This window comes from Callithrix jacchus, chromosome 1 (genome assembly GCF_049354715.1).
Source record: "Callithrix jacchus isolate 240 chromosome 1, calJac240_pri, whole genome shotgun sequence".
Lineage (NCBI taxonomy): Eukaryota > Metazoa > Chordata > Mammalia > Primates > Cebidae > Callithrix > Callithrix jacchus.
Window position 1 is genome coordinate 204,374,652 of NC_133502.1, and position 13,164 is coordinate 204,387,815.

At 46.8% G+C, this 13,164-nt stretch overlaps 1 protein-coding gene across 10 annotated transcripts in view; it reads right to left on the reverse strand.

Annotated features, from left to right (window-relative positions):
• LARGE1 (LARGE xylosyl- and glucuronyltransferase 1) overlaps positions 1-13,164 on the reverse strand; it is a 635,729-nt gene that overhangs the window by 352,391 nt on the left and 270,174 nt on the right. For 5 of the 10 annotated variants that reach the window (XM_035261739.3, XM_054245858.2, XM_078339229.1 and 2 more), the window contains one exon: positions 2,017-2,099. The exons of the other annotated variants lie outside the window; for them this stretch is intronic. In XM_035261739.3, coding sequence (XP_035117630.2) covers positions 2,017-2,099 — 83 coding nt within the window. The remainder of the gene's footprint in view (positions 1-2,016; positions 2,100-13,164) is intronic. 10 annotated transcript variants of the gene reach the window in all.

The following is a 13,164-nucleotide window of genomic DNA, read 5'->3' on the forward strand; positions in this document are numbered from 1 at the left end:
CATTTATTGAGCATGTAATACACGTCAGGTACTCTGGTAAGACACTACGGACACAGAAAACGACAGCACGGGTTCTGTCTTCCATGGGTTCTGTAGCACACTGTGCTACAGCAGACCTATCATGAATAGATATATAAATGATAATATACATCTAATGATGGAAAGATCCACAGGGCACTGTGGGCTGGTACACGAGAAACCCCAATCCAGACAGATGGGCTTCCTGTTAGAAAAGATGAATATGTAAAGTCTTAAAGGCTAAGAGGGAGTTTGCCAATGTGAGGGTGGGACGAAATAGAGAAAGGACAGAGAAATGGGCAGACAGAGCAGCATACAGAGACACAACAGGCGGGACATATGGGGAGTATGTGGGGCCACAAGCAGGTCAGAGCTGCTGGAGTGTGAAGTCAAAGCAAAAACAGTGAAGAGAAAGCACTATGGCGATCAACTTGCCTTGGTGCCATGGCAAAGAGGTTTGATTTCCAACCCTTGACAAGGAGAATTCGCTAAAAGGTCTGGAGAAACCAGATGTGCCTGTTTGAAACGTCATTCTGGAATCACAGCAGATGATCTGAGGAGTAGAGACTGGGGAGCAGGAAGGACACATGAAGGAGGGAGGACAGGTGGCCCTGAACTACATCAGTTGCAGTGGGGATGGGAAACAAAGGGGTGAAAGTGAAAACTATCGCAGAGGGAGAATCGCAAAGCATTGGCTGCAGATGGGCTTGCTGGAAGACAGAGAGAGGGTGGATCCAATGACCAATCCCAGTTCCTTGCAGGTGTGGTAGGTCTGGAAAGCCCACCATGGCTCCCATCTTTGTTTATGCCACTGATAGATTCAGGTGCAGCATTTTACACTGATGTCTGTTCAGCTGACCTCAGCAATCTTTCACCACTATTCCTATTGAGAGCCTCTTGGATCCTGACTCACCCACCCTATACATTTCCATGCTGCTGGCTACAGCCATGGATCAGCTTTGTCCAAACCCTTGGCAAGAGTGTTAGAGCAGAGCCAAGGCTAGTGGCTGGAACCATGGACGCCATTCTGGATCGGACCCTCGGTACGTCTAGGTGCCAGCCAAAATAGTGAGGGACAGAAGAAAATTTCCATGAGAAAGCAGAAACAAGTGTTGCGAGTTTCGTGTGGAGAAGCGATGAACATCCAGAGGCATTATCAATTCCAGGTAGAAAAAGAACCAATCCCTAAAATGATGGTTCCCCTGGGGGCTCCATGAGAGTCAGTGGAGATCATCCATCGGTTGGGAGAATTTAGTTTAATATAAGGCAGGACTTTTTTAGTCAGAAATGCCCAGAAGTGGGACAGCCCACACTGGAATAGAGGAAACAACCTGTCTGTAAGAAAACACCACCGACTGGGTGGTTAAAACAGGAGAAATTTATTTTCCCACAGTCTGTGTGGTACAAAGTCCGAGATCGCTCGAGGCTGCTCTCTTGACTTGCAGATGGCCTCCTCCTCCACGTGGGTTCACATGGTTTGTGCTTCGCACATGTCTGTATCCTAATCTCCTTTTATTTTAAAGGACACCTGTTAGATTAGATTAGGACCTTCTCTAATGACCCCATTTTAATCTAATTTAAAAATCCTATCTCCAAATACAGTCACATTCTCAGGTACCAGGGATCAGGGCCTCAACATAAGAATTATGGCGCATATAACCCAATCCATAACACAAACTTCCAACAAGGATGTGTAACAAGAGAGGTCAAGTGAATGCCAGGCAGGGGAGGTCAATGACTGAAGCCACAGACTTGGGGTGTCATTTAAGGTTGCTTTAGGTCTGAGAGTTACAATTCTACACAAGGCGAGACAACACCTAATCACTGTCATTAAACACTGTTAACAATCATCTCCTCAGGGTTTCAGACAAAAATTACATTTTCATGGCAGTTAGAATGACTGATGAGAAATTCTGCTCTTATTTAACCCTTCCCCAAGGAAATACACAGGCAGGCAGTCACAGACCTCAGCCCACACAGCACAGAAGTTGTTCTTACCTATGGAACAAGACGGATTTGACCAGGGTGACGACATCCCGGCTGGCATTGTATCCGGCGCAGACAATAGCAACGTGGATTGTCTGGGAAGAAAAGAAAACGGGGTGAGCAGTCAGACGGCAGTAGAAGGCCTTCCTGGTGCTTCGGATCACGCTAGAAAGAAAAAATGTCCTGATTTCTTGTTGGCATCATTAGAAAACAAAGCACACTGCCTGCAGCTATGGAAAATAACTCAAGACAGTTTTATTGAGGCCTTTTTAATCGGTTTATGGCGCTATTATCATTTGGAAACCATTAAGGCTCCTTCCAATTACATTTTGGGGACAAGAGAGATGGTGATTGGCTCAAATAGGCAAACAGTGAGTCTCCTGCCCCCAAGCCGAGCGACAATGATAACTGGCTAAACAGAGAGAAAAGAAGTATGTCCTGAAAGTATAAACCAACAATCTCGGATCTCATGCTGAGAAGTTATGGCTGAGAGTGTGTAAAATGTTCCTACAAGATGTGTTGCGTTAGATTCAACCTAATAAAAGGGCCAAAGGGATCCACAAACACTTCTGCCCACATCTGGGATATAATTCAAAGATTGGAAGATTGGCAGAATTGAAGGGAACCCAAGGGGTCATCTCAACTAAGCAGCCAGGAGCGTGGGCCTCCACTTAAATCCTTGAGCCCAGGGTGACCCCGGGAGAGGTGTAGGGTCCAATACACTTTAAGCGTCATGACATGTGTCTTGGAGGATGGTGCTATGGAGTGAGGGAACAATATTAAGAGGGGAATATGCTGCTCACACACTGCATTCCAATGATACCAAAAAAATCCTCCAGAGCTGGCTTCCAAATGGAGTGCTGAGGCACCTCAGTGTACCATGACTGAATTACAGGTGACAGACTCGTCTCTATGTCCTCAAAGCTACTGGGCAGAGCTGGCATCCTCAGGCAACTTTTCTGTCTTCTTCCTGCAGCACAGCAGTTACCATTTTCTATGTGTGGCACAACTTGGAAAAGATGGGAAAGCACCACTCTTGGGCATCCCAGACAGGACATCATCATCCAGCCTCTGGAAGAATGGGGAGTTCATACTTCTGGATTTTGTCCTTTCTACTGAAGCACACACGGCCTTCCGTGAATGGAAACCTGGCTCTTAAAATTCACTCCAGTTGCATTCTGCCCTGGATGCAAGGCAGAACAATGACATTTCCTCTAGCACCCAAAATGTCCATTAAAGGAGGGCACCTGAGAGATGCCTTTTCTTTCCCGGAACTACTCACAGCCCTTGCTCCCATGACATGGGCTTCCAGACACCTCGTTATCCCAACCATGTCAAAACTCAGTTCTGATTATCTGGGTCCCTCCCATACAGGGTTACGTGACCATGTCCTCTGGTTCCCAGGCCTGCTTCATCACCCCACCTTTTTACGTCAGCACAGGAGGTTCAACCATTAGGGATGAACTATCCCACAGCCTCAAATCCACATGCATGGCGCCGTTAACTCCAATGGCCTTCACCCCACCTTGAACACCTATTCTCATTTCAAGAAACTGGACCTCAGCTTCATAAAGAACCCCATTTTCTCAGAGATCCTACAAATTATGGGCTGGCCATATTTGTAGGACTCTCAGAGCCTCACATCACTCTACCACCCCTATTCCTCTGTGGAGGGTCCCTTTGCCCTTAACAGTCAGGCTCCACTATGCCGGCCCCCACCAGGGCTCATCAGAACCATCACCCCACTTTGCTGTCAGCTCCCTTGTATGCCCTACTCCCACAATCAAAATGCAAATCTCCAACCCAAATGGGTGCTGCGGTCCCCTGCTCTGCTCTTATACGTGCTCCCAAGAAGAAAGAGGAGGAGAGATGCAAGAGAGACATGAGAACCATCATGAAAGCTAGTAAGTAGTGAGCAAATAATGGCACTGTGCTTTAATATTACCAGATTTCATGCTCACAGTTGTATGAGACAGGTACAGTATTATCATTTTAGTATCACATATCAGGAAACTCAGGCTTAGAGAGCAGGGATCTGAATTCTGGAACAGATAGTTTTTCCTTTTTTTTTTTTTGAGACAGAGTCTTTCTCTGTCACCCAGGCTAGAGTGAAGTGGTGTGATCTCAGCTCACTGCAACCTCCGCCTCCTGGGTTCAAGCAATTCTCTTGCCTCAGCTTCCTGAGTAGCTAGGATTACAAGCACACGCCACCAAGCCCAGCTAATTTTTTGTATTTTTAGTAGAGCTCGGGTTTTAGCATGTTGGTCAGGGTGGTCTCAAACTCTTGACCTCAAGTGATCCACTCACCTCAGCCTCCTGAAGTGCTGGGATTGCAGGCATGAGCCATCACACCCTGCCTGGAACAGATTCTTAACTCTGATGGTACACCAGAAACACTGAAAACATTTTTAAGATATACTCTGTGCCCAGGCCCTCCGTGCCTCAGACCAAATAATTCACAATCTCTGATGCCCAGGATCTTCAAATGCTCTACTGGAAGTCAGTAGTTGTCAACCAGGGACCATTCACCTCCCTCCCTCCAACCCTCAGGATATCTGCAATGCCTGGAGACAGTCTTGGTTGTCACTACTTGGTGGGACTAGGGTGGACAGTAGGAGGATGCTACTGCCATCTGTGAGTAGAGGCCAGGGACGCTGCTAAACATCCCATAATGCACAAGACAGCCCCAATACAAAGAACTATCGTCTGGGCACCACCATGCCTCATGCCTGTAATCCCAGCACTTTGGGAGACCGAGGTGGATGGATCATGAGGTCCGGCCTGGCTAACATGTTGAAACCCATCTCTACCAATAATACAAAATATTAGCTGGGCGTGGTGGGACATGCCTGTAGTCCCAGCTACTTGGGAGGCTGAGGGCGGAGAACTGCTTGAACCCGGGAGGCAGAGGTTGCAGTGAGCCAAGATTGCCCCACTGCAGTCCAGCCTGGGTGACAGAGCGAGACTCCATCTCAAAATGAATGAATGAATGAATGAATGAAAATAAAAAAATGAAAATAAAAATAAAAAAGAACTATCCCGCCCCAAAGCCAAGTGGACTGCTGTTAGAAAACCCTGTATTAGGGACAAGGGAGCAAATTGAAGGGAGAGGTGTAAGATCCCTCTGGGTTTTCTGCTACCTTTTTTCAGGCTAATTTATGCATATTTTAATTTCCCCACCTGTAAAAGAAAGACACCATTGCTTATCTCTGGATAATATCTGTAAAAGACTCAGGATGAAGGATTATAATGCAGATGTAACTGTCACCATCTAAATCATGAAGGAAATGAATAGGAAAATGCCTGCACATGGGAGACATAACTGGGAAGGGGATTAGAATGGGGAAAAACGCGCTGAATCAGGCTCTTCAGAATCGCAAATATTTAAACATACAGCCTCAGAGACAGCAAACTTTGTCTTGGCTTCAGGGTTCAGGGACTTTTTCAAATGGGCCCATTAAATGTAAGCACAAGCGTGCACATTCTCAAACATTTTACATAATTTTCCAATCTCTCTAGTTTCATCGAACACACCTGCCACCATGAATAAATGCATCATCTGGAGGCATAGCAGCAGGGCCCTGCTACCCGGGAAAGCAGAAAATCAGAGCGGCGTCAACTATGCTCTTGGAGGAGGAGTTTCAGGTGGTCCAAAATTTGGGGGTACAGAGTGAACCATGAGAGTGGGGCAGGGGTTGGAGTAGGAATGGGGAAAGTTGAGAGAAAGATAAATGGTCCTTGAAAGAGCAGGGTTGTAGGGGTCAGTCAGGATGGCTGGGCACAGTGGCGCATGCCTGTAGTCCCAGCTACTCGGAGGCTGAGGCTGGAGGATTCCTTGAGCCCAGGACTTCCAGGCTGCAGTGCCCTATGCCGATGGGTGTCCACACTAAGTTCAACATCAGTATGGTGACCTCCTGGGAGCGAGGGACCACCAGGTTACCTAAAGAGGGGTGAACTGGCCCAGGTCGGAAATAGAGCAGGTCAAAACTTCCGTACTGATCAGTACTGGGATTGCGCCTGTGAATAGCCACTGTACTCCAGCGCCTGGGCGACACAGCAAGACCCCGTCTCAGCCTCTCAAGTAGTTGCAACTACAGGCACGTGCCACGGCGCCAGGCCATCCTGACTGAAGCCCTACATGGGTCACAAAAATGGTTTTGTCATGTGACTTTAGGGCTTGAAGCTATAAAGATCCAGTTTTTAAGTTCCTTGGTGTGGTACATTAAAGGTGCCACAACTACTCAACATTCCTCCCATCAAAGAGTGGGGTCTAAATGTCAGATTCAGGGACTACTGGCCCCTGCACCAGGCCTTCCTCTCTATACCTGCAATTATAGTCATGCTTTGCTTAACAACACAAATACCTTCCTTCTTTTGTCGAGATGGAGTCTGTCACCCAAACTGGAGTGCAGTGGTGCAATCTCAGCTCACTGCAACCTCTGCTTCCCGGGTTCAAGTGACTCTTCTGCCTCAGCCTCCCGAGCAGCCAGGACTACAGGAATCTGCTATCATGCCTGGCTAATTTTTTTTTATTTTTAGTAGAGACCGATTTTCGCCATGTTGGCCAGGATGGTCTTGATCTTCTGACCTCTTGATCCCCCAGCACCCACTGCCTCGGCCTCCCAAAGGGATAAGATTACAGACATGAGCCACCGTGCCTGGCCAACAATACAGACACCTTCTGAGTAGCCTATCATGATCAGGTGATTCTGTCTTCTGAGCAACTTCACAGTACACTTACACAACCCTGGATGGTACAACCGACTACAGACACAGGCTTAGTAGAGCCTATTCCCCCTAGGCTACAAGCCCACATACATGATATTACGCTGCATGCTGTAGGAAACTGTAACAACGGTGAGTATTTCTATCTCTTAACATAGAAAAGGTTCAGTACAAATATGGTATGAGAGGAAGAAATGGTAGACATGTATAGGGTACTCAACATGATTACAGTTCAAAGAAATGGAAGTTGCTCTGGGTGAGTCAGTGAGTGAGAATGGGAAGACACTTCGCTTATAAACATGATAGACTATACTAAATTTATCAAAAATATTTTTCCTTCAATAATAAACTTCCCTTACTGGAACTTTTATGCTTTACAAATCTTTTAATTTTTTAACTTTTTTTTTTTTAAGAGATGGGGCCTCGCTATATTGTCCAGCTAGAGTACAGTGGTTATTCACGGCCATGATCATAGCACACGACAGCCTCAAACTCCTGGGCTCAAGCCATCTTCCCATCTCGGCTTCCAGAGTAGCTGGAACTGTGAGTCTGCACCACTGTGCTTGGCTCTAACTTTCTGCCTCTTTTCTAACAACACGGAGTTTGAAACACAAACACATCGTACAGCTGTATGAAAATATTTTCTCTTTATATTCTTATTCTATAAGCATTTTTCTATTTTAAAATTTAACTTGGAAAACTTTTTTGTTAAAGACTAAGACACAGGCTGGTCGTGGTGGCTCATGCCTGTAATCCCAGCACTTTGGGAGGCCGAGGCGGGTGGATCACAAGGTCAAGAGATCGAGATCATCCTGGTCAACATGGTGAAATCTTGTCTCTACTAAAAATACAAAAAATTAGCTGGGCATGGTGGCGTGTGCCTTTAATCCCAGCTACTCAGGAAGCTGAGTCAGGAGAATTGCCTGAACCCAGGAGGCAGAGGTTGCAGTGAGCCGAGATCGCGCCATTGCCCTCTAGCCTGGGTAACAAGAGCGAAACTCCGTCTCAAAAAAAAAAAAAAAAAAAAGACTAAGACACAAACATGCACATTAGCCTAGGTCTATACAGGGTCAGGATCATGAATATCACTAGCTTCCACCTCCTCACCTTGTCCTACCAGAAGGTCTTCAGGAGCATTAACACACACGGAGCTGTCATCTCCTGTGATAACAATGCCTTCTGAAATCCCTCCTGAAGGACCCGCCTCAGGATGCTTTACAGTTAACTTAAAAAAATAATAAATGGACTACACTAAAATAATGATAGTACACTAACTACATATAGTGGTCACACAGCCATTTTTTAATCAAGTATGACATACTGGACGTGATTGTGTTGAGGTTTTATAACTGGCAGTGCAGCAGTTTACGCCAGCATCACCACAAACACATGAGTAACGTGTTGCATATGTTCAGATGGCTGTGATGTCACTAGGCAATAGGAATTTTTTAGCTCCATTATGATCTGATGGGAGCAGTGTGGTGTGTACAGTCCACTGTTGACAGATATGTCATCATGCAACATGTGACTGTATAGACATAACACTCATGTTTCTCTGTCACAAAGGGCAGATGGAGGATGGGATGACATTCTCATTTGCCCCTCCAAACTCACTCTCTACGCTCCTCCTAACTGTTCCGTGCCTGGAGAGTCTGGCCATTTGTTTGTTTGGACGAATTCTTGATCTGTTGCTCAGGATGGAGTGCAGCGGTATGATCTTGACTCACTGCAACCTCCAAGTCCCAGATTCAAGTGATTCTCTTGCCTCACTCTCTCAAGTAGCTGGGACCACAGGTGTGCACCATCTAACCCATCATGCCCATCTAACTTTTGTATTTTTAGCAGAGGTGGGGTTTGGCCATGTTGGCCAGGCTGGTCTTGAACTCTTGGCCTCATTTGCTCTGCCCACCTCAGCCTACCAGTGTGCTGGGATGATAGGCATGAGCCACTGGGCCTGGCGAGGTCTGACCTTTATAGACCAAGCTAAGTGGGCTCCTTTTGCCTCTGATTTCTGGTTGAGTTTGGTCATTGGGAGGCAACAGTGGGGGTCTCACAGGTCAGATTTCCCCAGCTCCTGTCAGGGTCCCAATCCCACAGTCCCAGTTCTTACTGGTTCCTTCACACCTTCCTGCCTCTGTATCGTCTCCCCTCAGCCCTGCCCACACCTCTTAGCCCCTCCTGAAACCATTTCAGGCCCTGAGCATGCAAGCTGTAACCTACCAGGACCCGACCAACACTGAGGACCTTTCCTCAGCATCCCATTTGTCCTGTTGGCTAGAAAAAAAGCACCCAAGACTTTCAGGCATTCATAGATATTTGCTGACCCCTAAAGGCAATGGCACCAATGTAACAAGAGCTTGAGAATTTATACATGTTTCACATGCTTTTTTTTTTTTTTAATTAGAGATGAGGGTGTCACCATATTGGCCAGGCTGGTCTTGAACTCCTGACCTCAGGTGATCCACCCATCTCGGCCTCCCAAAGTGCTGGGATTGCAGGCGTGAGCCACCACGCCCAGCCTATACATACTTTTTAAAAGCTTTACAAAGTTCTTGAGTAATGGACCAGAAAACCTATTTCTAAGGAAACCTTAAGGCTTCCACTCATTTCCTGTCTTCCTAGACATAGTGCCCAGCATACTCTGAATCCTGCAGGCTGTACCTGATGATACAGGTAAGGTAGTGCAGAACTATGAACTGGGTTCACTCCTGACCCCACTGTGGTCAGCTGATGACCTTTGTCCTAGAACCTGCAAGAAAGATTCATAACATTGATGTTTTTAGACTTGCCACTGTCCCAGGCACTGTGCTGGACGTGGAGGAAATAAAGGTAAATTTTAAGACAGTCCCCATTCTCCAAAGTCAGGTGCAGAGGCAACCTGAGAGCCAATCAGGAGATCCCATAGGAGAATGACAGGGTTCCTAGGATGGCAAGCTCCGTGTCTTTGTATCCCAGAGTGGCCAGAATCATCAGACAGAGACCATGCAGGGAGAACATCCTGGAGGAGAAGGCATTTCAGTGACAAGACGACAGCAACCAGGGATATTAGGGCCAGCTAGGACTTGTGACTCTGTGCTTGTCAGGCTCCATGAAAACTCGAAAAATACAGTTCTCCATGCTCTCCCTCCCAACAGGAAAAGAATCCGCAGGGGGCAGTTTTGGATGGATAAATATGGGGGAAAAAGTCATTCTCCCAAAAGAAATTCACACTAAACTAAGGGATGCCAGGCAAGGTTTGGCCCTGGAAGAAGTCTTCAACACTCTGCCAGCCCTGCTTCTCTTGCCCACAAGGCCTGGTGCTCCCTTCAGAGTATTCAGCCTGGGAGCACGATTCAGTGAAAGCATATCCTATCAGGGAGTCCCTTTCAATGAGGGCATCAGGTGTGCAATGGAAAAACAGGCTCAGCCCTGATTCTGGACTGTAGCTGCAGACTTTTGGTGGGGGTTGAGGGGGTCAGGCAAGACCTTCAGAGGACAGATGCTCTGAGAGCTGGGGAGAATCACACAGCTAGGGTCGGACAGGCAGCAGCAAGGTCAGAGGCAGGGGCAACTAGTGTGGGAATCCCTCAAAAGGAATGGAGGGACCTTGACTGGAGCTGCAACCTCAAAGCTGAGTGGCTGTGTGACCTTGGAAAAGTTATTCACTGTCCCTGAGCTTCACTCACCTCATCTGTAAAATGGAGACAAAAACAGCTACTGATCGGGTGGTACGAGGATTAAACAAATGAGTGCAAGGAAGTGCACCTAATAAATCGCAGCTTATTCGTGTTTACTGAATGAATACACAGAACAAGACGCTGCTCAGAGTCCTCCTGCTTTAACTTCATCACCTGTAAAATGGGGGACATAATCTTAAAGGGCTTGTTGAGGACACGAAGTACGTGGCTCTGCAACTCCAGTGTGCCTCAGAATCACCTGGGGGGCTTGTTAAAACAGAGTCTGGGCTCCCGCCCCGAGTTTCTGATCCAGGATCTCTGGAGTGGGGGTCTGAGAACAGACTGCATCCAGGCAACCCTGCTGCTGTCGGCCCAGGGACCACATTTTGAGAACCACTGCTCTTGTTGAAGCACTTGGAAGAGCATCTATGGTAAAAACTCAACAGATGTTAATTGTGATTATTCTGAGAGAGTATGAGGGTGTTCAAATCATCTATTTCCAATCCCTCTCAAGTAGAGAGCACCACTTTTCTTCACTTGGGTAAGACAAGGAAAGGCTACATTCTTCTCACAGCTGCCACCACATGTCCCAAGGCCTTGGAATTTGTTACTCTTTCAGAATGAGGAAAAATGGAAAGGGATGAGAATGGGTGCAGGTGTGACATGGTAAAAGCCCCATAAATCTGCATGCCTCAACCATACCTCGGCTTTCTGTTGAAACTGCTCTCTGTAACCCTGATGTGACAGGCAAGGAGTCCAAACCCACACCATGTTGGCCCCTGCGACTTGTAATAAGTAACTAAGGTCTGTAATTTCCACCCTACCCAGGCAATGTGTAAACTACGCTTATCTTGACATCTGTGAACCACTTAAGTGACAATCAGAATGTCCGAAGCCCCTCACCCTCACCCCCGCCCAGGAGGTGGTTTACAGAATGTCCAAAGTCCACTGGCCCTCAGAATGTCCAAAGCCCCTCGCCCCACCCCTGTCCAGGAGGTGGTTTATGGGCAGAAAAGGTATTGACACCCTCCTTTCAGGGTCATGGGTTAGAGAGACGCGAGTCCTCCGTGGCCACTGGCAATAAATGACCCTCTGAATTGGCTTACTTTTGTCTCAGTGGAGATTTCGAGCTCGCTCACTTACAACACAGGCTTCCACTGCAAAAAAATTTAAAAAGAAAAAAAAAAAAAAGCACTGGAAATCCAGAGAGCTGGACGGTGGTTCCAGTGTGTAATGGCAGACACGCCTGAACAATAATAACCCAGGCAATTCGTGAGAATGACCCTAGGGTCTAAGAAGGATGTGTTTGGAGTTCTGAGCTAAGAATCCTGGAGTGGCCAATCTGGAGGTTCACTCCCTATCTATGAAGGAATCAATTCCCCAGCCCATTCCCTGGAATGCAGGCTGTACAGGGAACAAGGCCCTTTAGTTTTGGTTAAGTGATGGCTGCTAGCTAGAGACTGCTAAGTGAAAACACTATTATCAACTGCATGCTTTTTACAAATGGTAGCAGTTCTACCAATCAGCCTGCGGTCACCGGTCCACCTCTGTATGTAAGTTCTCAATAAGCCCTGTATCCTTCACTGGCTCTGGGTATCTTCAACCTCTCGGCCATGGTATTATCCGTACTGGAGTTGACAGGGGTCTGGGATGACACAGTTGTGCTGGTTAAGTGATTTGGGGCAAATGATTTAACCGCTCGGATCCTCAGCCACCGCCTCTATTAAAGAAGGGATTTAGAATTTCTATACAGCATTTTCTGAACAATCAGGTTTTTCCAAAATTCAAGCTGAAGAAGGTGAGATGCAGAGTGGCTAAGTAACTTGCCCAAGGCCCCAGGGCTCAGCGAGTCCGTGACAAAGTGAATTTTGAATTCAGGGTCCTGCTGTTTCGCCCACAGTAATGGCCTCAATAAAACACATATGTATCTATCAGTATTTTTAAAATGTATGGCAAGTGTGCCCTCTCAAATCATCTTACAAACCTCCAGGATTGCAACTTACCCTCTTGGGACACCACTGATCTAAATCTGTCCACTCTAAATGCTGAATCATGGACCCAAAGAGAAAATTATTTCAACTACACAGAAAACAGAAGTAGATGCATCTCCTGGCTTTGTAAGCAAAGCCTTCAGGGTCTCAATGAGAAACAGGTGTGATCAAATAGGTTATAGGGCCTGGAGTGAGAACAGGAAGGGCCAAACATTCCAGGAAGTCTCTGAGTGTACCCTCCATGGACAAGGCCCTATAAATGGATGACAAATGAATGAACCATCCAAGATTTTCTTTTTTTTTTTTTTTTGAGACTGAGTGTCACTCTCTCACCCAGGCTGGAGTGCAGTGGCTCAATCTTGGCTCACTACAACCTCCGTCTCCTGAGTTCAAGCTATTCTCCTGCCTCAGCCTCCTGAGTCGCTGCAATTACAGGCACACGCCACCACACCCAGCGAATTTTTGTATTTTTAGTAGCGATGGGGTTTCACCATGTTGGCCAGGATAGTCTTGATCTCTTGACCTTGCAATTCACCCGCCTTGGCCACCCAAAGTACTAGGATAACAGGTGAGCCACTGAGCCCGGCCCCATCCAGGATTTTCTATCCTGTATATCCTGGCCTGATTCAGAACTGACTCTCTTGTGTTATGAAGAGCACAGCCACCTGAGAAATCAGAAACCCAAATTTTACCCAGAAAACTTATTAAAGAATGAGACTGATTTTGTGGAGGGTCAAGAGAAGTGTAATCAATACAGGGAGACCCATGTCTGGGGTAAGTGGGTGATC